General features: G+C 38.4%; 1 protein-coding gene across 2 annotated transcripts; it reads right to left on the bottom strand.

Moving 5' to 3' along the window:
* Window positions 1-502: 502 nt before the first annotated feature.
* LOC104221131 (homeobox protein knotted-1-like LET12) lies at window positions 503-5,732 on the bottom strand. 2 transcript variants are annotated; one of them, XM_009772123.2, is made up of 6 exons: window positions 4,967-5,732; window positions 2,757-2,877; window positions 2,047-2,240; window positions 1,344-1,475; window positions 1,119-1,255; window positions 503-1,036 (listed from the first exon to the last, which is right to left on the bottom strand). In XM_009772123.2, the coding sequence occupies exons 1-6, from the start codon at window positions 5,552-5,554 to the stop codon at window positions 1,015-1,017; spliced, it is 1,194 nt and encodes a 397-aa protein (XP_009770425.1). In that variant the 5' UTR covers window positions 5,555-5,732; the 3' UTR covers window positions 503-1,014. The 2 variants fall into 2 exon arrangements, with proteins under 2 accessions (XP_009770425.1, XP_009770424.1); XM_009772122.2 differs by having other exon boundaries at window positions 662-1,039; window positions 4,967-5,704.
* Between the last annotated feature and the right edge of the window lie 21,711 nt (window positions 5,733-27,443).

The following is a 27,443-nucleotide window of genomic DNA, read 5'->3' as shown; positions in this document are numbered from 1 at the left end:
GAATAAAACACTCTAATTATAGGGAGAGACTGACTTAGCCACCAAGTAATGAACCCTAAAATCTCTCTAAATATAGACATTCACCATAAATATAATTCTATTTATAACAAAAATAAGGTTTTCCTTAACTTTCTAGTAAAAAACCAGAGACGGGCAAGGTTAGCTATACAGAGAATGTTCCTTGAGTCAAATAACGGAGTTCATCAACGAAGAGTACTTAAGTTGTAGATCCGATTTCCAGAAACCCGTAAATCTTCTACATACTTGAATACTTCTAACAGTGTAAATGATACTACCGGCCACTAAAATGTAAATACTACAAACTCAACACCTACCCACCAACTAATACTTTAGTGAAGAATATCTTATTAAAAGACCCCAGAAAAAATTAAAGCACAACCTATACACAAGGAAAAGCCTTGGCTGCAATTGCAGAAAAAAATCCATATTAAAACTATGTTCGTAGAATAATATTTTACATACTTAGACATCTAATAAAATGTACAATAAAAATCACAATATTTATTATTGAAAATGTTTGATTCCTACCAACGACTAGAACAATAATTAACATCTCAAATGCTTTTAGTTTCCCACATAAACTAGCTAGACCAACCAATTGAATACTAGATTTTTTCTCCATATCTCAGTGGAGTTTGGATAATCTAATTATATTCTACAACTTCTATTCACAAAAATGAGCAACACTAGCATTCAGAATTACATAGCTTCCAATAAGTGTAGAAACAAAATTATATAAACTGGAACCTGTTGTACTAAAAAGGCTTTGACATGAAAACATCATAAATAAGTGCTATTACTCTCACAAATATCTATACTCTTTCTAAAGCATATTTTAGTCAACCAAGTCAGTTGGGAACTTCAATTCATCTGCCAAAAACTTAGTAGTTCAGTTCCCAATTCTAGCCATTCATGTTTTGTTTGCTAATCAGCTTTACACTGACTTTCTGCTACAACATAAAAAACTTCATATTCTCAGACTTCATCAGTCTTTCACTGCTTGATTTCACCTGCACTACTTTATTTGAATATCGCGGTTAGCATAAATAAAAAATCCTAAAACATGATTAGCGAAAAAGGGATGGTAATCGCCCTACCTCTTGCGTTTGCTTTTTTGAGAAGTAGACGTCGATGGATTGCTATGCCAGTTCCTTTTCCTTTGGTTAATAAACCAATTGTTAATCTGCTTTAGCTGCAGACCTGTTTCTTGCACTAATCGCGCTTTATCTTCCTCCTAACATAGATTTTATTCACATAAAGTGAGAGATATAGTAGCAAATAGGTTCTTGAATATATAGTAGGAACTTTATTTTGGTACTAACAGTTGGATAAGGCCACTTAGAATGTGATTGCCACCAAGCTTTCAATACAGATGTAGTGTCACCAGGCAGCTTTCCTGCTCTTCTTTTTCGTAAAATTTCTTCTCTAATGTCAACAATCTTCTCCTTGTAACCCTTTAATGAAAACAAAATCAAGAAACACATTAGCTAGAGGAAAAAGAAAACCTAAAGCATAAGTTAAATTGTATGGCCGCTTCATCTAAAAGTTTAAGTTATTAGAGAAGATACACTTTTATTTGCTTAATTATGTTCTCATCACGACCCCTCACATCTCTTTAACAATGAGTGACAATGAGACGTGAACCAAGGATCTCTTCTATTTTGAAACATACAGAATGGTGTGACCACCAGTGGCGGCGAAGACAAGATTTCCGCTAAGGGGTTGAAGACACGAAAAAGTTTAAAAAATTAAAAGAGATTGTGGCCAATAGGAATTGAACCATTAACCTCACAAAGATTTTGAACCCCCTTGGCCGCTAAGGTATGCTTTTGAGCTGTGTCAAGGAGATTCAAAATATAATATATAGAGATATGAAACAGATTTTGCCTTATATGTACAATGTAATTTCCCGGCGAAGGAATCCCCTTCCGCCTCTAAATCCGCCCTTGGTGACTCTTAACAATCTTCTTTACTAAATTATAATTTCAAAATTATCAGACCAGCCAAAAGTTATGTTACTTTTACCTGTTTGAGCTCATGCTTGAGTTCTTGCCTAACACGCTCCATTAAGGACCTTTCACTTTCAGTAGGTACAAGAGGACCAAAGCCCATGCTATCTGATCCATCAAAACCTCCATCCAAAAAGTTAGTGTCACTATCTGCCTGGTCATCATCATCATCAGACATGGTTGCTCCTGTACCTTCCCCTGGTGCTACTCCTGTTGGTTGACAGATAATCCGTAACTATATGTCAGCAGTGCAATTTTGGCCTACATGCATATATAACGGCAGAAAAGCTGGAGTAGAGATTCCTTTCTTCTCTTTTCAGCAAAGAGTATAATTCACTTATTTAGTGATCAAACACTACATAAAAACCATCACTAAGAAAATCATGTGAATTAGAGGAATGAGGCTAGCACTCTATCCATTAAAAAAGATGCACAACTCTTATAATAAGTCAATAATGAGAACGGCACACGGTGATTGTGGTCTATGTTGTGCGGAGTCGGATCTTCCCGAAATGCACTACTTTTGGAGGATCCGACACACGCTCGACGATATTTTCGGAGAGTACGAGCAACATAGGTCATGGTGTATGGTATCTTGGCATGGCAATGACCGTAATATTAACAATAAAGGTATGAGGATGAAAATACCAATGGGAAGGAAAAAGTGAGAGACAGGATAAATTGGAAAAAAAAAACTAAGAAAAAGACAGTAGAAAACTATGTCACCTGTTAAACTTTGCAGAGATTGTTCTAGCTCCCAACAAGCCATGACTGCTTCCATTGCATGGACACGAACATGTTGTTGCAGTTGTTCTTTAAATGAAGAGAGCAACAGAACGTAATGTGTCTACATCAGAAGAAACAAAGATTAATCAGCCGAGGTAAATATTACATGAAATATGAGATAATATGTCGGATCTCTTAATGTATATAAACTGATTAAAATTCTGATTATAGAATCTGCTATTAAGATTAATAAAAGGAGAAAAACGCAGAAATGTTTGCATGAACATGTTTTAAACTGAGACCAGCACCTGTGGTTCATAGTTTCCATAAAATTAACATTGAACTAAAGAATGAAAACTAGAGGGGACTAAACATTCCCCCATGCTTAAGTATTCCATAATTGTTCGTGTCTATGGATAAATATATACTGCTTTTAAAAGTTAGAAACAAAAAGAAGCATAGAACTGCAGATTCATTACATACTTATAAGACAGATTTAAATAGCAATAGCAGTTTTCAAATATCATATACAAACTTGTTCTATTTCCTTTTCAACTTCTTATACTTATAAGACAGTTAAATAGCAAGAGCATCTTTCAAAAATCATATTCATATACAAAATTGTTTTTTTTTCCTTCCTTTTTCTTTAATCAATCTCAAGTTGGCTTTTTTATATTATTGAGCAGCAGATGAATTCTTTTAAAAATTCACCAAGGTAAATATTCAGTCCATTGAAAGAAACTATTCTTAGTTAAATCAGCTAGCTCACCATTATTACTGAGAGATCAACAGATAACAATAAGGCAGAAACCATTGCACATGAAGCCCTAGAGGTGAAAATCATGTCAAGGAGATTCTCCAAAGCACTCCCCCTAACATTAGGGGTCAATTATTAGCCTACTGCCTATAGGATAAAAAGATTCCTTTATTGATGTGACATCTAGATATTTCTATTAAGATCATAATAGTTAGAACTCTCAGAAATATCCTCTAGAAATATGCTCAAGATAGAAGCACAGCTGAAATCCTCAAAAAAAAATAGATGGACAGAATCCATTGATGCAGAGAACTTGATCAAGGAATCAAATTTCTTAAAAGGTTTACGAGTTCATGCGACGACCTGAAAAACCAGAATGCTCGTCACAAAGAACAGACAAACTAGTGTAACAATCAAGGGGTCAGCTCACAACCATATTTTCACCTAGACCGAATTAACTCTACTCATTGTACAGATTTATATGGAGTTGAAATGACTTTTTCCATGATACAAGCAAAAAAGGATTAAACTTAGTACATCGTGACATCAAGATCACTCTGCCACTTGTAATAGTCACGTATTTATACTTTAATGATAAAACCACCCATATACCTACAACATAATTCTCAAGCTAAAGCTTCCTTTTCAGACAGGAAGTAACACAATCAACAGACTAATTCATATTGAAAAGTTCAAGTTTGGTAAGTTCAAAAGCAATCTTCAGACAGAAACACATATCTATGTACACCGCCAATCATCAGCATAGGCAAAATACAAATAAAGCCCAAAAAGAAAAAATGAAAACCCAACAATTTAAATTGTATTTCCTCAAGATCCACCTCACCACAATGACATCAAAGACAATCCATTCATTCTCCATTCCACATAAACATTGGTCGATGGCTTCCAAGTTCTATGGCGTAAGCTACAAATCATCAAATACAGCCAAAAATATGTGCCGGCTGAGCTCAGCTTTCAAGCATATGAATTCCAATTTTTTCGTGTAAACTCATATATTAACTCCTTAAACATTTTTTTAAAAAAAATTGAGCATTTACAAATTACATAAAAATACTAGTACTAGAAACTATAGGATTTCAGTTATATACATTGACTAAGTATTACTCTACTTTCCAGGTTCCTATATCAGGCTTGCTATGAATACTTACCTATTGTTTTAACACTGATAGTGCACAGAACTTAAACCTTCAACTACAAAATGAAAAAAAATTGTAGCCAAATAAATCTATGTAATCTTCCAAATAATATTGCCGAATAATTTGTAAATTGCTACTTAGAATTGAAACTCAACACAAAATTAACAAATTTCTATGTTTATATAACTTTATGGGAATTAAACGTGAAAATTCAAACACACAGATATGAGCATATAGATTAATTCATGTAAGAAAGCTTAAAAGATATGAAGAAATGAAAAGAAAAAAAAAGTTACCATAAATTGATCGAGGTCTTTATCATCTAGAGGCGGTTGACCTTGGCCGAGAACAGAGTACTTAGCCACCACGTTCTGTGACTGAGCTAACTGCGCGTCAATCCGCGGCAGTTGATCCACCGGCGTCGCGATTCTCAGGCAAGACACGTGTGCCGACAGTAACTGATCGTATAAAGGATGATTCAATATATCCGCTTTACACTTCTCTCTCTCCCACGAGTTCTCACCTTCCTCATTATTATTATTACTATTGCTATTATTATTTGTGTTCACATCGTTATGCTCTTCTCCTCCTCCTCCTCCACCGCCAGCGGATGCAGCGGCGGTAGGAGAAAGCCACTGGTTGTTAGAGTTGGAAGAGTCGGAGTTGGAAGTTTGGAGGTGTAGGAAGTTGTTGCCGGTAACTCCGGCGGCGGCGACGGTGGCGGCGGAGCTATGTTGACGGAGAAGAGAAGTGTTGAGCCAAGTAGGAGGGGATTTTCGAGGAGATTGATGATCTTCAGGTAACATGGAACGTAAAACGGCAGCGTTTTGTTGTTGTTGATGAAGAGTAGCCATTTCTTGAGAAAAATGGTCCTGAAACGCCATGGCTAATATGGCTACTATAGAGGAGTTGTAGTGTATAGTGTGTGTTTAAAGTTCTGTGTTCATTTTCAACTGGTACAGAGAAAGAGAGAAGAAGGAAGAAAGAGGGAAGTATGAAAAGTAGGAGAGGAAAAAAACAACAGCGTTTACTATAAACAGTGGTTGTGTACATATATTATATATACTCCACATATTAAAATCTTAAATATAATATAGGAGTAATATATTATAATCACAATATTCACTAGATAAAGATATTTTTGAAATATATTTTTGAGAGTCGTAATCAATTTCTCCTACTAAAAGATATTTTGTCCTTTTAAAATGAGATAAAGGAAGATGAACATGTATATAGGTGAAATCGGGGCTAACACACATCCTGATTTTTCGGTGGGATAAACGAAGTAAAGGTATGAATACACGGGATTCGGTGGGATAAACGAAGTAAAGGTATGAATACACGAGATCGAAACCGAAGCTGAGAACTTCTTGTACCAAGGTTCGAACGAAATGCTCGCTATCAAACTTGATAAAACGACGTATCCCGGACCCGGGATGAGTTCTGAGACTTCGAGAAGCACATGAGATTTCGAAACCAATCGGATATCACGACGCGGATCTCGCTCGATGGCGGTTATTGATCAGTACTTGACGAGAGAGGAGGATTTTTACCTTTTTTAGACTTGTACTAAGGGTGAAACTCTCCTACTATATACAGGGTAAGTTTTTTCTGTGATAAGACACATTGTAACACGCATATCTAGACAATACAATTTCATTTCTCTGCTTTCTAGCTATTGAAAAGTTCTTATTTCATAGTTGTTCGTCATATACATTTGGCTTCGAACCAAGGTCCGATCGAGGGCGAAACTACTGTTCAACCCAAGTCCGTGCCCGACTATAATTTCACAATTGATTTGGTTATTCATTCTATATTTAACTCGTTTATCAAACATTCTTGATTATTTGTATTGAATCAATCTACATATCCTTAAAACCGCGTATAAATTCAACTGTTATCTGTTTTAAGGGTAAATATAACATACAACCACAAAAACAACAACAACAACAACAACAATAACATACCCAGGTAAATCCCACTAGTGGGGTCTGGGGAGGGTAGAATGTACGCAGACTTTACCTCTACACCGAAAAGGTAGAGAGGCTATTTACGAGAGACCCTCGGTTCAGCAGAAGAGACAATAATATCATAAAAGAAACAAAAGAAAAGGTATATCACAGCAAAAGAAGCCAGAAAGATAATAACAACATCGTAAGAGACAACAAATAATTGAAAGGGCAATAACACAATACTATGCAAAACAACAAAATAATATGGACAAAGCATAGACCGCTAACAAACTTAGACAAAACTCTATCAGACTACCCGGTACAAAGAGGGAAAAACTTTCGACTACTCCCTAACCTACAACCCTAATGTTCGACCTCCACATGTTCTTATCAAGAGCCATATCCTCGGGAATCTGAAGTCGTGCCATGTTCTGCCTGATCACCTCGCCCCAATACTTCTTAGACCGCCATCTACCTCTTTTCGTACCTACCAAAGCCAACCGCTTGCACCTCCTAACCGGGGCATTTATGGTTATCATCTGCACGTGCCTGAACCAGCTAAGCCTCGTTTGCCGCATCTTGTCGTCCACGGGAGCAACGCGCACCCTCTCCCGAATATCTTCATTCCTTATCTTATCTAGTTTAGTATGCCCGCACTCCATCTCAACATCCTCATTTCGGCTACTTTCATCTTTTGAATATGTGCATTCTTTACTGGCTGACACTTAACCCCATACAATATAGCCGGTCTAACCACCGCTCTGTAAAATTTACCTTTGAGTTTCAGTGACACCTTCTTGTCAGACAAGAGTAAACATAACATATACATGAAAATTCATACTAGCGTTCTCACTTACTTGATATTTAGTTAAAACTTGAAAAAAGAGTTTAATATTGTGGCTTATAATTTTAGTAGACAATTGAACATAGATATATTTCTAATAAATACTCGTCAATCTAGAAAGTCACGTAAAAGTGTTAGTTATTGTATCCCCTTTGATATTATTTAAAAAGAATTTGGAAAATTAAATTAAATTTGCTATTAGATACATCCTTTGAAACATGTAAATGATATGCTTACTCTCTATGAAGGGCGACTTGCACAAATAAGATTATTTAGCGTTATCGTTTGAATTTTTATCATGTTAAGAAAATTTTTGAAAAAAATAATCCTACGACAGAATTACTTTAACACAATTCAAAAGTTCAATTGTAGTTTGGGGAAGGCAATATGTACTGTTGTATGCAGATCTTACCCATGCTCTGTGATAGAAATATTGTTTTCGATAAACTTTCGGCATTCCTCCCTCCAAGAATTCTCCATCTTGCTCTTGGGGTGACTCGACCTCTTGGTTGAAAGTAGATGGTGCTCACCACTAGAGCAACCCAAACTAGCATGTGCCGTTTGACACGGTATGAAATATATCAACTACCCCAATTTGTTGGAAGTATATTTTTGAATTAATAAATCATTATACTAAAACTATCATACTCTCAAAAATAAGGCCCCAATATGGAGTCATAGGTATTTTAATTGTCAATATGTATATCTTTTTCCTTGTTCTTCTTGTACAATTTGAGATTGTCATATGCATTTTATAATCGAAGATTGCACCTATTCATATGTCAAACTTATTCCAGAGCTATCTTGTCCCTACTCCATCAATATCTTAATTGGTCCCCATTTACTTTTGCATTTGGAATTTTAAATTTCTTTTCTCCTAATTGTATGCTTCTATTATAAGTACAGAATAAAATTATATTCCAATTACGGAGCTTTGATTTATTATCATAAAGCATGAGGTATTTACAATATTTACATTTGTGTAACCAAATAATAACATGGAATTGTTTGGCCAAAAGATGTCAAAATCTTTCGGATTAAAACAATTAATAATAATGATGTGGTCAATCTTAGTCAAACATAATAAACCCCACAATGAATCGGAAAATAATGAACAAAACGAAATAAGAGCAAGCCATCTTCATTCATAAATTGTTGTTTCCTCTTTCATGATGCCAGAGGTCATCGATTTTACATCTTTCTTTAGAAGAAAATAGAAGGAGAGAATCTAGAGAGAGAGAATCTAAAAAGCCCCCTATTCATTCGGGGAATTCATACCCTATATATAGTTCTGAGATCATGACCACCTTCTCCGATCGGTCTGCCCTTACGTTGTGGCCTTTTCATCGTTAAGTATTGTCTTTTGACCCACTGTATACTATGGGTACTTAGACTGACGTAAGTCGTGGTGGTCCTCGCTACCCAGCCCCTTAGGCGGGGTTCTAACTGGGTCGGCTACTGTGGTCAGATTTTGACCTATACAGTTAGTCCCTCCGTCCGTCGGGGTCGTTTATCGGTGGGCCCAGCGGGCGGATTATGATTTTGCACACTTAGGAGAAATCTGACTGTTCGTGCCTTGGACGTAGTCTTTGGATTGAGGCGATGGGGCGGCGCTACATCGGTGCCCTTGGGACTGCCACAACCGTTCGAAATCAAAGCGTTTGTTCAATTTGAAACGTCGTTCATGGCTACCGTCATTATGACACACGTTTCCTGGTGATTGAATCGTTTTGTGCCCTTATCAATTTCGATTGGCGACTCTTGGGTTTTCCGTTTGGGGAATTTATGTCCCTATAAATATAGGAAAGATACTATTCAATTGGTACACTTTCTAGCTTTTGTTGAGAGAACATTATAGGTCTTCCTCTTCTCAGATACTTTGAGATCTTCGATCTTCTTTGGTTAGCCGGAAATTTTCACCCCCATCTCTTCTTCTTCTTAAGCCCTTTATTCCATTAAGTCGATATACATGGCTGGTAGTTCTTCCCTCGCTGATAATCCTGTCGCAATTCCGGTATCGGAAAATGATGTCTCTACTCCCAAAGGAGTGGAAGTGATAGAGGAGGAGGGGATTCCGACGACGACCAAAATATTGCCTCGCCCCGAAAAACTGTGGAATGATATCCACAGTCCTGCCGGAGAAGAGCCATAACTCGCTCCCTCGGTTATGACTGAGGTAGATATTGCGGAGATGAGGGCGAAATGGGGGATCCCTCGCCATGTTGAAATGTTGCCAGCGGTGGGAGACGATATCATACATTTCAATCACCCCGGATATTATGTGTTTTATGCTTACCCCTTCATCGTCGGGTATACGTTTCCTCCCTCCCCTCCCCTTCCCCTCCCCCCGGTGGTAGATTTTTGTCGTTTCTACGAGGTATGTTCGGCTCAACTTTCACCGTACTTGTATAAACCTCATGCTGCTCAAGTTCGCGGAACTTGCTGGCCGGGAGATCACTTTGAGACACATACTTAATATCTTTGCCCCTCAACTCATTCGAGGCACAATGATCCACATGCGCCATCGAGGGACGAAGAGCTTGGTGGTGAAGATGGACGATAGGGCCAACCGTCGCTTTTACGAGAATTATTTTTATGTGCGAACCGAGCACCTTGTGGCGGATCCTGTAGGATTCACTGAGAGATGGAACTTTGCACGTAAGTTTTCATATTTTTCGGTCGGAATGATAGTCGACCGCTTCTCTTTAGGTGGTATTTGAATTGTTTTTACTTTTGCAGCTATAAGACTACCCCATGCTCCTGTCAACGACATTCACGACTGGGTGAACGCCATTCTTCCTCATACGGTGGGAGTTCGCGCGTGGTCGTCCTTCTTCGAGAAATATGAGTGTAAATCCCTTATTGGTAAGTAGTTTTACCGCAATATCTTTTTCCGTTTTGCAATTTGGCTTTATTATTTATATGGCATTCTATCTCTAGCAGGTAGAGTACGAAGGGTAAGGGCTCCTTCACTTGCATTTCGTCAGCCGACATCCTCTGCTCGGCCAGTTTCGAGGCCTGCTGCCCGACCTACGGCAAGGGCTGCTCAAGTTGAGTTTGCGGCCGTGGCTGTGTATGCAGAAATTGTTCCTTACTCTGGACCACCACTTCTGCTAGCTGCCCAACGGGGGAGCCTTCCCGTGCTGAGCATGGCTAGGGGTTATCAAAGAGACGACGAGTGAAGTCCGAAACGGCTCCGTCAACCATGATATGCTTAGAGGACGCCCCCCTTAATGGAGTCAAAGAGCGGGAATGATGCTAACCCATCTATAGAGGTGGAGTCGATCAATGTGATCAACCCGTTGATAGAGATTTCGGCTATTATGAATGACCAACAGACTACTGCGACGAAGAGTTGGAGTCCTGAGGCAGCTACTGTTACTTGGGTGGTCCTTCATCTTCTAGACTGGGTCATGCTCCTACTTCGGCCGCAAAGAGGGGAAAATGCGTCGTGGTTGATGACTATAAATCTGAGTCTGATCTTGATCCTTATGACATCAGGATGTTTGAAGAGGGCCTTACCCGTTTGGTGGTTCATGCGGGAGGCCTTCCCGTATACTTGAAATCCCATCGGAGATTAACCTCCTGGAAGATACGGAAGACCTGGTGCCGCAGTTTGACCTTTTGTGCTCCACCGACGAGAGTGAGGCTCTATGGGACGTTCGTGATATTGATTTGATGCATGAAGTGGCCGCTATGGTCCTGAGGGTAAGTTTCTGTTTTCTTTTATGCTCTTCATTTTTGGCAACATGGCCTTAACCCATCTTCTCATTTTTCAGAAGTACATGGTGGAGATTGAAAGTGCTCGTAGGGCCGACACTCGGGCTAATATTTTCCTAATGATGTTGGAGAAATATCGATGCTACCGCAACAAATGTCGTGAGATGCACGAGCGGCTGAAGGAGAATACCGGTGATCGGTCCCTTGGTGAAAAACTGGAGAAGAGGTATCAGGAATTGATGTAGGCTATTCGCAGGAGCAATGTGCTCGAGGAGCAATTTCGTGCAAAGGACGAAGAACTTGAGTTGGGCAAAGGGGTTGCCGCTAAGTGTGAGCATCTTCATGCAAAGGTGCGGTCCGAGATGGATCAGAATGCCATAAGGATCGAGGTGATGAGTGCGGAGTGGGTGGGAAAGTTAGCTGAACTGAAGAGAAAGGTTTCCGGGCTGGAGAATATTGAGAGTGCTTGGGCGTGGCTTCAGCGAGGGTGGCGGCTTTAGAGGACACTATCTGTGTTTTTCAATCCGAGCAGTAATCCGAGAGGGTGACGACGATGCTTAAGGAGTCGAGGCTTGAAGAGCGTATTGGTGACATTGACCAGGAAACGTCGGCTTTGGGGGACTGGGTTGCTGCTCTTGAAGTCAAGAAAGCGCAATTGTTGGCCCAAGTCGAGTCTGTCTCCGCCACCATTCCCCGTCATATACATGAGATTTGGGTACATGCTGAGGCCCAGCGGGACATATATAAGGGTTTGTGGGAAGCGGGCGATATTTCTGAGGCTACATATGAAGAAGTATGAGCAAAGGCACGAGAGGCTTGTGTTAACTACAGATATGATCATGCGACGCTGGGGGCCGATGAGGATGCTGATGATGAAGAGATACTTCCTGGAGACGGTGGTGAGGAAGGCGGCAGTGATGACGCCAAGTAAAAGAATGGTTTATCTTTGTGCTATTCTTTTTGTTTGTTGTCTTTGTGTTGCTTTTTTTTTTTGACTTGCCTGGCTTTTAGCCATATGTAAGTGGTGACTATTTGCGCAACTGCTTTGAATAAAAAGAAGTTTTCATTGGTGTATGTCTTTTGCGCTTCCCTTTCTTTTCCTTTGCATAATTTTGGCATGAAATTTCGGATTTTTGTATGGTTTATTCCTGATTTTCAAGGAGTTTGATCTCAGCCGAGCTGAATTAGACTTTGTCGTGTAAGTCTGAATGGAGTCGTTGAACTGCCTATTTGGGCGAGGTCAACAGGTGACTATTTGCTTTGAGCGGATCCGCTCTTGACCTGAAACGGGATTTTGTAACATAACCGTTTTTTCGGACGAAGCCAATCATAACTTGGGTCGTCCGGGTTGGATCAAACTACCGTTGGTGATGGCCTTTAGCCTTAAGGGTGTTATTTCGAACTTTCATCGAAATATTAGCCCGTCGTGGTTCGATCGAGGTAGAACTCTTCTCTTTGGCGAAGGCTCTTGGCCTTAAGGGTGTTATTTTGAACTTTCATGGAAATATTAACCCGTCATTGTTCGATCAATGTCGAACTCTTTTTTTTTGGAGAAGGCTCTTAGCCTTCAGGGTGTTATTTCGAACTTTCATCGAAATATTAACTCGTCGTTGTTCGATCGAGGTCGAACTCTTCCCTTTGGCGATGGCTCTTGGCCTTAAGGGTGTTATTTCGATTTTTTGTCGAAATATTAACCCGTCGTTATTCAATCGAGGTCGAACTCTTCTATTTGGCGAAGGCCCTTGAGGGTGTTATTTCGAACTTTTGTCAAAATATTAACCCGTCGTTGTTCGATCTAGGTCGAACTCTTCCCTTTGGCGAAGGCCCTTGGCCTTGAGAGTGTTATTTTGAACTTTCGTCGAAATATTAACCCATTACTGTTCGATCGAGGTCGAACTCTTCCCTTTGGCAAAGGCCCTTCGCCTTGAGGGTGTTATTTCGAACTTTCGTCAAAATATTAACCCGTCATTGTTCAATCGAGGTTGAACTCTTCTCTTTAGCGAAGGCTCTTGGCCTTGAGGGTGTTATTTTGAACTTTTCATCGAAATATTAACCTGTCATTTTTCGATCGAGGTCGAACTCTTCCCTTGGCCATGAGGGTGTTATTTCGAACTTTCGTCGAATATTAACCCGTCATTGTTCGATCGAGATCGAATTCTTCCCTTTGACGAAGGCTCTTGGCCTTGAGGGTATTCTTTAGAACTTTCATCGAAATATTAACCCGCCGTTGTTCTATCGAGGTCGAACTCTTCCCTTTGGTGAAGGCTCTTGGCCTTAAGGGTGTTATTTCGAACTTTTGTCGATATATTAACCCATCGTTGGTCCTAGTTTTTGGAGAGTCGGGTATCTTCTGGGGGAGTCCCAGTTCTGCTCAACCTTTGCGCTTCCTAAGTGAGCCCCAGTTCTCTTGACTTTGTTTGCATTAGAGAGTGTAGTGCCGGAGAGCATGAAACATTGTTGTTTTGGTCACGTTCATTTCGTGCACACATTGGAGTTTCCTTGTCTAACCTTTTTGCTCTCTGGTCTGGATATGTCCTTGGTTGGTGAGACGATGAATTATATTTTGAACTTGGGGATGTCTCCCTCGTTGACTCGATCCCTAAGACCTCAGGAAAACCCTATTGGGACAACCCCTAGGTGAGGGAGAGCGAGTGCAGGTTAAGGGGCGTCATTTTCTAGAAGTTGGATTGTCAGGTGGGCGATATTTCGGTGGTTTTGTAGTAGTTTCCCATTCTCCGGCACGACACTTTTGTTCCTGTTTGAGCAAACAACTGAAGGTGAGCCAAAATGATATTTTCTTTACCCCCATCCGACGAGTCGGTGAATGAGTGTGGATTTATACCGTTGCTCGCTTTGCCTAGCGTTTCAATGGATGATGGGGCGGTGGTTTCCAAATTCGGTGGCCGTATTCAACTCTATTTCCCCTTCTATGTTGTGCTTTTGCCTTGCGTGGGTTGGGCTTGCCTTAGCTGGTTCGCGGAACGCCCGATGTACGGGGGAGGATGTTGGTTGTAACTTCTGCTTGTACATAGCATCATGATCTAAATTAGCGAGTAGGTTTACTTACTGCTCTTTTTAGTGGGTGATCATATTTTCGGTTTTTGATCTAGAAAAGACTAGGAAATTTCACTAAGAAATCTCCACAGACAGCGCCAAATTATTTGACTAAAAGATGTCAAAACCTTTCGGATTAAAATAATTAATAATAATGATGAGGTCAATCTTAGTCAAACATAATAAACTCCAGATCTAGAAATGAATCGGAAAATAATGAACAAAATGGAATAAGAGCAAGCCATTCATTCATAAATTGTTGTTTCCTCTTTCATGATGCCCCAGAGGTCATCGATTTTACATCTTTCTTAAGGAAGAAAATAGAAGGAGAGAATCTAAAAGCCCCCTCTTCATTTGGGGAATTCATACCCTATATATAGTTCTGAGATCATGACCACCTTCTCCGGTCGGTCTGCCTTTACGATGTGGATACTTAGACCGACGTAAGTCGTGGTGGTCCTTGCTACCCCGCTCCTTAAGCGGGGTTCTAACGAGGTCGGTTACTGTGGTCAGATTTCGACCTATACAGAAATTAAATTGTAATTATGTTATGTGAAATAGACAGAGTTTTGTACTCCCTCTATTTCACTTTTTACGACATAGTTAATATTTAGATAGTCAAATAAAAATTTTCTTGACCAGGTTAAGAATAAATATTTTGAGTTGCTAATTGTTATAACGTATAGAATTATTTACATAATCTCTAAATATATAATTTTTTATTGATTTTTTTTTAAAAAATTCTATATCACAACAAAATTAGTCAGGTTGACCCTCTATTATTAATCATATCACATTAAATGGAACGAAAAGACTAATTGCATATAGTCATCCTCAAGAACTTTAGTTGGATGAATAGTATCCTTCCACAACTAATTAGGGGTCTCAAATTCAAGATGAAAAAATAAAAAATAAAATTATGACCCTATCTTTCTTTTTTATTTATTTATTTTATACATAGAAGATTTACTTTTACATATAACAACAACAACAACAACAAAAATCTAGCGTAATCTCACAAGTCAGTTTTGGAGAAGGTAATGTGTACGCAGACCTTACCTTTACCTTATGAAGGTGAAGAAAGTGTTTCCGATAGACTCTCGGCTCAAGAACAATGAAAGGAAGCAATAACCAATTAATAGCAACAACAAGAAGCAAACGGCAAAACTTGTAATAACACGAACATAGACTACGAGAATACAAGACTAGTGTCAACTACTGATAATAGTGACGATGCACCGGTAGCAACAATGAACTAGGAATAGAAAAGTACAAGACTAGTGCTAATAATATAGTAGGACAAGGAGAAACTCTCGATTACCTATCAACCCACAATCTTAATTCTATACTTTCACACTTTTCTACAGTTTCTTAATTTCAAGATTACAAGGGACTATAAAGCTCATTCTTTCGTTAAAGATAGAGGTTTCCAAACACAGCGCCGTAAAGAAATTATTATGGAACGAGAAAACAGGATAAAAGGAAGTAGTATTAGTAATAGTAGCAGTAGGAGTAGAAAAAGAGCGCGCGCGAAAAACAGCAGAAAATGAAAAGAAGAGTAGGGACAGGCGTAGGAGTAGGGAATAGACTTTTGCTGTTGCCAGAAACAGAGATATGCATAATAGAGAGAGTCAGTGGTCTTAAAATTCCGTACTGTTTCCCACGCGTCGCGCCCTCCTCTTAAATTTTTTTGGGACCAATGTCGGGAGCACGCGCCGTAATGCATATAACCAAGTCCGAAACAGCCAGGCAAAAGATCCGTTTTGGCCCACCCTATCGCAACAACGAAACTTTTGATTTTTAGCAACCATTTGAATAAATTAATTGAAACTTTGAAGAAATGTTTTTTGAACATTTGATGGGGTGTCAAAAAATAGTTTTTAGAAGTTAAAATTATATTTGAACATATACTTTATATTAAAAAAATTAAAATTTTGTAAATGGAATAAACATTAGGACGAAAAATTTCGTCTCAAATTATTTGGCAGTATTGAAACTCGACACGTAGTTTAAAAAAGAAATAAAAACTTATAAAACTTATGAATTATAATAAACTACAGATAATGTATGACTATAAATCAATTCATTAAGAATAAAAGTATAAAGTTAGCTTAAAATATATTCATCATATCGTCGACCAAAGTGCTTTTAAAAATATATTATTTCAAATAAGCAAATGTGGTATTTCCTCTCTTTAAAAAAGATTGTCATTATTTCTTTATTAGTCTGTTCCAAAAAAAATTAGCACCTTTCAATATTTACTTAATGAGAAGTATATTTAGTCACACAAATGCTATAACAGATTTCAAACCACAAATTTTAAATTTTTTATACAAATGCTATCTTCCTTTCTTTATTAAAATTTGTGTTAAGTCAAACTAATATAATGTTTTTAAAACGAAAGAAGTATTATTTTTAGGACCGTCAAAAAAGGAAAGTGTGTTATTTGGAACGGGGGAGTATAATTTTACGATAAATGGTCAAATATACCCATGTACTATGAAAAAATTTTTTTTAAGTATACCCTTTGTATATTTTAGGTCCAAATATATCCCACCCATAATACTATTAGTTCAAATAAGGTACATATTGACTCAAAGTATAATAAGGGATATATGTAAATCTTTTTTGATAGTACATGGGTATATATAACCCTTTTTAGATAATTTTATTTCGCGTATCAAAAATACAAGATGAACAATAATAATAATAATAATAATAATTTATTTTTAAAAAAATAGTAATCACACGCGGCAGCAATGGGGCAGGAGGAGGAGCTGCTTTTTGGCTATTCATAGTAGGGGGAATTGTGGGGCTGACCTATTAACATGTGTCCAATTATACGAGGATGGTCCCCTACCTACTTCTTCTACCTTTTCTTTTATTTAATTTAAAATATTTAATTTAATTTAATATACTATTAAGGATTGTTGTAGTTGCCGTCACTGCAATGGCAATCGCTCATCAATCAACGCCGTGATGTTGTACCTGTCAATCTACTACTCCTAATTAGTCCTCTCTTTTTTTCGAATTTACAAAATAAATTCGAAGATATTTGTTCATTACTCCACCATGCCTTGTATTACGTCTGTCCTTATTCTCATACTATTTGATTAAATAAAAAAGACGGCAAAAAATAGAAATTGACTAATTGAAGATGTGGCATTAGTTATATTTGTATATATTTTTATCATTGTGAGACCTATAGTTATTGGTTCACGACCCCATTTTTGCCACCGGATAGAAGAGGTCAATAGAGTTAACCTCATCCTTCCTTTAAGGCATTTGACACAACAACGAGGGTAATGCCTTCACACGACAAAGAAACCCCACTTACCCAAACACGTCAAGTCGTGGCAGGAGTAAGAGGGTTATTTCGACTACATATACAAGCAAAAGGAAATTCCCAAAGGGCGGGCTTTCTCTCCCTTTTCCTTTCTCTAGAAAATATGTAAACATACCTTTTTAAAGAGATTAGAGGATCTGTGATCCCAGACCTTCATCAAATCCAAAAAGGGTCTTAAGGTTCTTATATCTATTATCATTCGTCTTTATCAAATAAAAGAGGATCCTCTCTACTCAAGATTTGGTGAATCTTCTCCTTTATCTACATTTTATTGTCATTCAATGTTACTTAATGCATCTTTCTCTATGTTGTTAAATCTGAGATGAATAATATGAATAGAAAAACATAGTCGAGCAACGAGGGCAATGCCTTCCCACGACAAGGAAACCCCACTTACCCAAACACGTCAAGTCGTGGCAGGGGTAAGAGGGTTATTTCGACTACATATACAAGCAAAAGGAAATTCCCAAAGGGCGTGCTTTCTCTCCCTGTCTCTTTCTTTAGAAAATATATAAACATACCTCTTTAAAGAGATTAGAGAATCTGTGATCCCAGACCTTCATCAGATCCAAAAAGGGTCTTAAGGTTCTTGTATCTATTATCATTCGTCTTTATCAAATAAAAGAGGATCCGCTCTACTCAAGATTTGGTGAATCTTCTCCTTTATCTACATTTTATTGTCATTCAATGTTACTTAATGCATCTTTCTCTATGCTGTTAAATCTGGCCATAATCACGGCCAATACTTATACTCTACTATGTTTTTCTATTCATATTATTCATCTCAGATCTAGAGTTAATTATCTTTAACTAAGATTTACTCCTTCATCTTTGATTGATTTGTTCAAAAAGAGTTCGAGATCTTTTGAGTCAAACATATAGGTCACGAGTTAGAGCCATTAAAGCAATCACTAATACTTGTATCGGGGTAGACTGTTTATATCCCATCCCTTGGATTGCGACTCTTTTCCGATTCCTGCATAAATACGGGATACTTTATGTACCGGACGGGACCTTTAATAAAATTTGTTAATTAACAAAGAAGAAATGTAATATACCAGGTTTCATTTCATATTATCATCTTTTTTTATTAGTCACTAGTTATACCTCAACTAGATTCCGTATTGTGAGAATACACTACATGTGTATTGTTATTGTACTAGTTACACCCGAGGCCATTGCACCCCCACAAAGCCAAAATGGCGGATGGTCTTTTTAGCAATGGGTTTGAATGAATTCAGTATTTCTTTTATACATAGTGTGTATGTATAATATATGTATTAACTTGGTATTATTAATTCCTTATTTGGAAATATTTCTCAACCTATTTGATATTATCATATGCATAACTAATACATAACAAACTACGTAAAAAAATTTATAGGGCAACCACTATTTAAAGTGGTATTTACTTTTTATCCAGCATTTTTAATACTGAGCAAAAGTAGCTACTAGTTTTTTAAAATTAATATGAAAGGACATTGTTACCCTTTCCTTCCCAAACGGAAATACAATAGTACCTGGGCCTGGATCAACAACATCCATTAACCACGAAAAGCATGGCATATATTCGCTCTTCTATTATCAACAGGACGACCAGTTCGGTCGTCGGAGCTTTCCTCCAAATGCATCTTATTTTCTACTTCCTCGAAATTCATCGAATTTCTCTGTTTCATCCCTAATTCTCCTCTCCATTTGACGAGCAATTACTTCGTCACTTTTTCTCAATTAGGATTTGTATCAACCGTTAAATTTTTTGCTAATGTGAATGTGTCTCCGGCTTACGTGCCTCAGCTGGAGTTTCAAGATCTCCGGATAAGATGAGAGAGTGAGTGTATATTTAAGACTTACTATAGGAAAAGGAAGAGATTTAGAGCAGAGGTTAAGTATTCACACGTGGTTACTAAAAGAGGATTTTTCAACAATTTCAAAAGTTACAAGTTCAAAAGTTAAGGATACTTGGTTCTGAACTTCGAGTTCCAAGTTCAAAAGTTAATAACACTTGGTCCAGAACTTAGAATTACAAGTTCAAAAGTTAAGGACACTTGGTCTTGAAGTTAGACTAACAAGCTCAAAAGTTAAGGACAATAGGTCATGAACTTACAGTTACAAGTTCAAAAGTTAAGGACAATAGGTCCTGAAGTTCTGAACTTAGACTAACAAGCTCAAAAGTTAAGGACAATTGGTCCTGAAATTAGGCTAAGAAGCCCAAAAGTTAAGGACAATAGGTCTGGAACTTACAGTTACAAGTTCAAAAGTTAAGGACAATAGGTCCTGAACTTAGGCTAAGAAGCCCAAAAGTTAAGGACAATAGGTCCTGAACTTAGACTAACGAGCTCAAAAGTTAAAGACACTTGGTCCTGAACTTACAGTTATAAGTTCAAAAGTTAAGGACATGTAGTCCTGAAGTTAAGTTCAAAAGTTAAGGACATGTATAGCCTGTTTGGCCAAGCTTCTTTTGGCCAAAAGTGTTGTTTTTGGCCAAAAGTGATTTTGGCCAAAAATTGAGGTGTTTGGCCAAGCTTTTGGAAAGAAAAAAAGTGCTTTTGAGGAGAAGCATACGCAGTTTTTTAGAAGCAGAAAAAAGTAGCTTCTCTCCAAAAGCACTTTTTTGAGAGGTACTTTTGAGAAAAATACACTTAGAAGCAGTTTTTTAAAGCTTGACCAAATTTATGGACTAGTATCATACAAGGTACTACATGACCATGATAATAGGATGTATAAAGTGTGTTAAAAGTGAGTAGTATTTAAGTAATTTGAGATAATTCTTAATTATGTGGATATTTGGTTAATTATTGGTTAATAAAAGATTAACAAGTTAATCAAGAGATTGGTGAATAATTAATTCAGATGTTTGGATAAGGGTTGATGACCCACGTGGCACACACCTTGATCAAAGTAATGACTCTTAATTTCATTTGATAAGGTGTGTTATTTGGAGGCTAAGTCATCACCTTACTGGGGCCTACACCCACTAAGGTATACGACTTTTCTAATTAAGCAAAATAACTCCCTACATAATTAAAGAGAATGGAAATGTTTGCATTAAGGTGATGACTCCAAAGAGAGCTATTGCAACGTGAATTACAAAGCTTTACAAAGAATTCATGTGAACCTTTACAAAGCTATTGCAACGTGAATTACAAATTCTAAGGGAGCACGGTGCAATCTTTATCAAGAATATCATACGAATTTCCCCTACTTCGATCCGCCATTATGTGATTTGTCGCAATTGACGTGTGTTAGAGGGATTGTCAAGAGAATCGGCTCAAGTATGTAAAGGTTATCCCTTCTTTCTTTTTGGCATGATCTATACGACACAAACAAAGCGAGCAAATGCACAACTTCTATAAATGACTCTATTCATAGAAGTGCTAGAGATGCTTATGTTCTTGATTTCCCATGTGTCCTACTATTCTATCACCTGTTCAAGGGTCTCAGAAAATACGTAAGGTGATAAAGTTTACTTTATGATATTAATCAACGACATAATGGTCCTATGTCATTCCGAAAGATTTTATTGTCGTACTTCTCATGCATTGCATTCATTTATACATGTACATTGACCCATGACCAGATGACGTTATATACGCGTATATATGTATATATATGTATATGGGATATGGGAAAAGGTTATGGCGTTATATACGCACCACCACCTGATCAGCTGGTATACGTTGATGATTTGCCCACAGTGGCCGAGATGATATGATGGGATGCCCTCAGAGGCTTGATGATGTTATGAACGCATATACCCATGCATTGTATGGCATTTATACACATATGCATGATATTTTAAATATTAAATGATTCACAGAGCTATTCTAACTTACATGTCGAGTCCTTTACTCCATGTTTCTATCATGACTTTTATTTACTGATGTTCATTCCTGACATACTCGGTGCTTTATTTGTATTGACATCCCTTTTGCTCGGAGACGCTGCGTTTCATGCCTGCAGGTCCCGATAGACAGGTCGAGAGTCATCCAAGTAGGCTATCAGCTCAACGGAAGGTGTTGATGCGCTCCATTTGCTCCAGAGTTGCTTATTTAGTTAGTATGATTTGGTCATGTATTGATTGGTACGGCGGGGCCCTGTCTCGACCTTTATGATATTTATGTATTCCTAGAGGCTTGTAGACATATGTCCTGTACGCGAAAGATTGTACGGCCTTGTCGGCCTATGTTCAGTGTACGAGTGATCATTTTGATCTTATAGGCCGGTATGCCTATGTATAAGTTCGTTTTCCATTATGCTTTACTTCGGTTCTTTTACCTATGATAGAATTATATTAAAGTTACCTTACGTTGGTACTCGGTTAGGTAAGGTACCGGGTGCCTGTTGCGGCCCATCGGTTTGGGTCGTGACACTTTCATTTCTTCGATCTTTTCTAGACTCCATTTGGACCGAGGTCAGACGTTGAGTAGGTCCGTTGAGATCATCCTTATCAGCTCTTACCTTGGTGTCACACCTCCTTTTTACACACGCGAAGGTAGTACAAGGGAGTTTTTCCAATTAAAGTGACATTATTCGAAATGGGATTAATTTATTCAATTTTGTTCAGAGTCGCCACTTGGGATAGTTTATTTGGTGTCCCAAGTCACCGATTTATTTTAAATCCTAAATCGAGGAAAATTTCGACTTTCCTTTTTGAAGTCTGTGAACCAGAAATTCTGAATAAGGAACTCTGTTAACCCGGAATAAGGTGTTAGGCATTCCCGGGTTCAGTGGTTCTAGCATGGTCACTTAAACATATTATAATTGACCTATTATCTGATTTATTACATGTGTTAAACCTATTGTGCATTTTTCCCTTATAACTGCTTTTAATTATTTTAACCCCTTTTAGGTTTTATGGAATTATTTCTTGAACAAGTTACGATTGTCGTACACTTACCGTTTTGGAACACATCGAAAACCACGCTACATGAAATGCACCCGCGATTCACAATATTTTTTATTTTATTAATATTCGAAGTTGTTATGATCGACTTACATGAAATACACCCCCAAATTTGGGAATTAGGTATCATGACTATGCTACGGGAACCGTACCCATAGTCACGTTAGTTAATTAATCGCGCCTAAAGCAAGTTACGATGTATTTATAAATTAATATTCTAGGCTAACTTTGAGATTATTTGTGAAGCAGAATTATGGAAATGGAATTGATGTAGAATTCAAGAAATATTTTAGCTAAACAATTCTAACATAAAACTTATGAATTACTACCAAATTCAAGGCATAATGAGTAAATAAAGCTAGGTTCTTTCAGTGGCGGAAAACAACGCTTCTTATTCCCTATTCACATGAATATTATGTTAGCTCATTCATTCTAAAAGAACACATGTATCTGCTAGAATTCAACTGAAAAATAGTCCTTCAAATGCATATAACTTGGAAATGACAGAGAAATTAAAAAAAAAAAGCTAACAAAATCTTCTTTGATCAATCACAAAGGAAAGAACATTCAATAACTAACGCGAAGTAAAACACATGTTGGGAATTAAACTCAAAGAATCAACATACTAAAGAGTGGAAGAAATACTACATGAATTTATCTCTAAAAATTAAATAGACCAAAGCAAAATTAACCATCTTAGAAAACAAACAAAGCAGGATTAGAAACTAGAGTAAGAATAAAAATGGACCTTTATTAATGAATTTGAGGTTGAGAGTTTGCAACTCAACAGAACAGAGACATCGACCAAAAATGAGCAGCAAATGAACTCAAACAACAGGAACCATCGACCAGAGAACTTCCATGCCGACCTCGACGGACTCGACCCTTTCACGGACCCATAGCACGAACATTGTGAGGACGATTTGCTGGTTTTTTATGGATTTTTGGACTGGTTTTTGAAGCCGTTGTGCTGAAGTTTTGGGGCTGGATTTTGGTGTGAACTCCAACTCGTTTCATGGTTGTTTGGTGGCAGAATTTTAGCTGGGTTTGGGCCGGTTTTTCAGGTTGTTTTTGAAACTATTTTGAGGAGTATTTTTAGCTCGTTTTGAAGTTATTTTGAGCAGATTTAGTGTCTGTTTCGGGTCAGTTTGGAGCTGGATTTTGGGGCATTTCTGGGGCTGATTTGGTTGTAGTTTAATGCTGGTTTTTGGACAGTTTTTCAACTCATTTTTGGAGTTGTTTTGAGTTCATTTCTAGGGTAGATTCGAGCTCGTTTTTGGTGCAAAATAGGGGTCCGTTGGGGCTGCTTTCAGTTGTGTTTTTAATGGAGAGAATGGAGCTGGTATTTCTGCTTCCTTTTTCAAGGAGAGAGAGATGATGGGTGTCTTAAGGTTGTGAATGGTGTGAGTGGAGGAAATATTTTGGGGAGAGTGGGGAACATGAGTGGGGAGAGTGGGGAACATGAGTGGGGAAAATGGGGAAAGTGGGTAGTGAGTGGAGAAAGTGGGGAAAGTGGGTAGTGAGTAGATAAAAGTAGGAATAAATTCAAACATGGTCAAAAATAAGCTGCTCACAGCTGCCCCTCTTTGCTCGAAAACATGAATAGTTTTCGGGCAAAGATAAAGTGAGCAACTACAAGCAATTTTTGCCCGTTTGAAACTCCATTTGGAAGCATTTTGAAAAAGTTTGACCGAACCTTGCTTCGGAGGTTGCCTACATATCCTTGGCTATAAAGGAATCAGGTCGGTGTAGTTCTGAAAGTTTTGGTAGCTGGGATTACCGGGAAACTGTGGTTTCACTGCTTTTGCTGTTGTTTCTGCTTGCTGATCTCCTTATTACACACAAAAAAAAATAAAAAAATAAAAAGCTAAACTAGCTAAGCCTATCAACTATGAGTTACAAGATTCCCATCTATAAGTCTCTTGAAGCTTGATCTTGAGTCTTAGATGGTTCTTGCTGTTGGACTTCGATCTGAATCTTGATGCTCGTTAGCTGCAATCGCTGGTTTATTCTTCAGCTTTTGGATCAAGGCAGGACATGCGAAGCTTTGACTTCAATCCCATCTTGAGCAGTCCGCATCTTTTCTCCGCTTCTGCACTTTAGAGCTCACTTCTTTTTTCTTGTTTTTCTTTTCTTTTATTTGAAAAGAGACTTCTTCTTTTGGTCGCCTCGAAACTTGTCCCTCAAGGTAAAAACCTGCTTAGGCACCAAAACAAACAAACGAACGAAATTTTTCTGCCCCAGTTTTTACTAGGAAAATTTTGTGAGTTATTGCAACAAAATCTAAATTATTTCTTTATTGAAAGCAATAAAATCGGGATTATGTATCCTAGAGAAAAAGAGATTAGGGAATGGAGACCCTATATCTAAAATGAAATCAAATGGGGATCGGAGGCCCCAAGTTGGAAAGATTACCAGGTTATGCTGGAAAAATGATCGGGTTATGCTGGAAAGGTCCTCGGGTTATACCGGAAAAGAAAAAGGTCCTCGGGTTATGCCGGGGAAGACCACGGGTTATGCCGGGAAAGTCATCGAGTTATGCCGGGAAAACCATCGGATTATGCCGGAAATAAAAAAGGTCCTCAGGTTATGCCGGGGAGGTCCACGGTTTATGCCGGAAAATTCATCGGGTTATGCCGGAAAAAGGAAAGGTCCTCGGGTTATGCCGGAAAATTTATCGGGTTATGCTGGAAAAGAAAAAGGTCCTCGGGTTATGCCGGGGAGGTCCACGAGTTATGCCGGGAGAAAAGAGAAAAAAAAGGTCCCTGGATGATGCCAAGGAGGTCCACGGGTTATGCCGGGAGAAAAAGAAAAAGGTCCCTGGGTTATGCTAGGGAAGTCTACGGGTTATGCCGGGAGGAAAAGAAAAAGGTCCTTGGGTTATGCCAGGGAGGTCCACAGGTTATGCCGGGAGAGTCATTTGGTTATGCCGGAAAAGAATAAGGTCCTCGGGTTATGCCGGGGAGGTCCACGGGTTATACCGGAAAAGTTCCTCGGGTTATGCCAGAAAAGAAAAAGGGTCCTCGAGTTATGCCGGGGAGATCCACGGGTTATGTCGGGAAAGTCATTGGGTTATGCCGGAGAAAGGAAAAGGTCCTCGGGTTATGCCGGAGATCAACTAGAGAGTGGAACTCAATACTAAAAGAGACTACTAGGTTATGCTGGCAGTGACTAGGGAATGAGACCTTAGGTGGGAAAAGATTACCAGGTTATGCTGGCATCGACTAAGGAATGGTATCCTATGTTGGAAAGGACGTAGCTAGAGATTGGAGACCCTATGCTACCATGATTTTGAATTTCTCTTCTTCTTCTTCTTCTTTTTATTTTTATTTTTTATCAATCTTCATTTTATTTTTATTTTTTATTTATTTTTGAGTTTAAGAAAATGAGTAAAAAATGCAGGAAAGAATTGGGAGGAGACTTCCCTTTTGGGTTGATTATTGCAGCATAGCTATTTCTAACCCTTGCGCATTTCCTTTTGGTTGCACCTGCTTTTTGCATGGTTGCTTTGGATTGCATCTGTTTCAATTTTTTAAACAAAGAACAACTGTTAGTTTGAAATGGTGATCGGTTTTATGGCCTTCATTGTTTTTGATCACTTAATCTCGGCCTAGCTCTTTTGGTGAGAACCTCTGCTGCTTGCTGAAGATTGATCTCTCTCCTAAAACCGAGGAACTCAACTTTTCAAACTTTCCAAACGGCGGTTCAACCGTACGGGGCTTTGGCCCTTTCACTTTAATCCACCTCTAGGGCTTTGACTTCGAATTTCTTTCCATTTTCAATAACTCTGGTTTTAGAGCATCGGCTATTATGGCCAGTCGGGATCGACTTGATGCACCCGCTGAGGCTGGGGTACTTTTCTTTGGACTTGGTTTTTATCAAGCAGAACTCTGTAAAACCAATCTTGCCACTTTTTCTTTGTATTAGTTACGGAACAGAGTTAGACCGAAAGAGGTTCAAGGAAAAGTAAACAAAGGACAAGAAAATGAATTTAAAAGAGAAGCATCCCTTTCGGGGAGGAAGGACGGACTTATCTGAGGTGCATGCAGACTTCAAATAGACATGACATACTTCTTGGACTAGACAACCGATCCGCACAAATATCCTATCTTCTCATAAACCCATTGCGACCCGTGTTTCAAAACCGAGAAACCTTACCAGGACTCTTTCAATACAAATGGTGGTGAGGGGTTCTTCTTTTCGATCGATGACGCCCTTTGTGGGTTTTCACCAATCGCTCTCTCTCATTTCTCTTCTTACCATCGCCTTATAGTGCTCGTTACGAGTTTTCACTAACAACACTCTCTCATTTTCGATTTCTCTACTCGCCATTGCCTTATGGTGCCCGTAGGTTTTCACCAATAAGACTCTCTCATTTTATTTCTCTCATCTTGATTGCATCAGATCCAAGCAACTGGGTTCTTTGATTTTGAAAAACCTTTTGCCGATTGATCGAAAAGACTTGAAACAGGTTTGGGTAAAAAGAACTTGGATCGAATTACAAATTTGGAACCGTTCGGGCGGGATCATCGCCGAATTATTATAACGTCTGCCCCAGTTTCACCTTTGGGGAAATTTGGATTTTTGTTTTGGTGTGACTGAACCCCAGGGAGAGGCTGCCTACGTATCCTTTCGGAATCAAGTCGAACGTAGTTCAGGAAACTTTGTTTTTGATTTTTCTTTTGTTTTTCTATTTTGTTTTGTTTTCTCTTCTTTTTTTTTAATGACACTTTCAGGTTCCAAAAAGGGTAATGAAAGAAAGGTAAACAGATCAAAGGGTTAGCAAAGGATTGAAGTGTTTGGGGTAGCGAGAATGAAAGCCTTTGTCATCCCAATCGGATAATGTTATTGCTGCAGAAGGATTAGACATAGTACCTTTTGACCGCATCTGCATTTACAGCTGTTTCAGAGTCATTTCCTTCAATGTCTCCCAGATACAATGCCCCTTTTGGCA

This window comes from Nicotiana sylvestris, chromosome 11 (genome assembly GCF_000393655.2).
Source record: "Nicotiana sylvestris chromosome 11, ASM39365v2, whole genome shotgun sequence".
NCBI classification, from domain to species: Eukaryota; Viridiplantae; Streptophyta; class Magnoliopsida; order Solanales; family Solanaceae; genus Nicotiana; species Nicotiana sylvestris.
The sequence above is the reverse complement of the archived record's forward strand: the minus strand, read 5'-3'. Positions and strand labels throughout refer to the sequence as shown.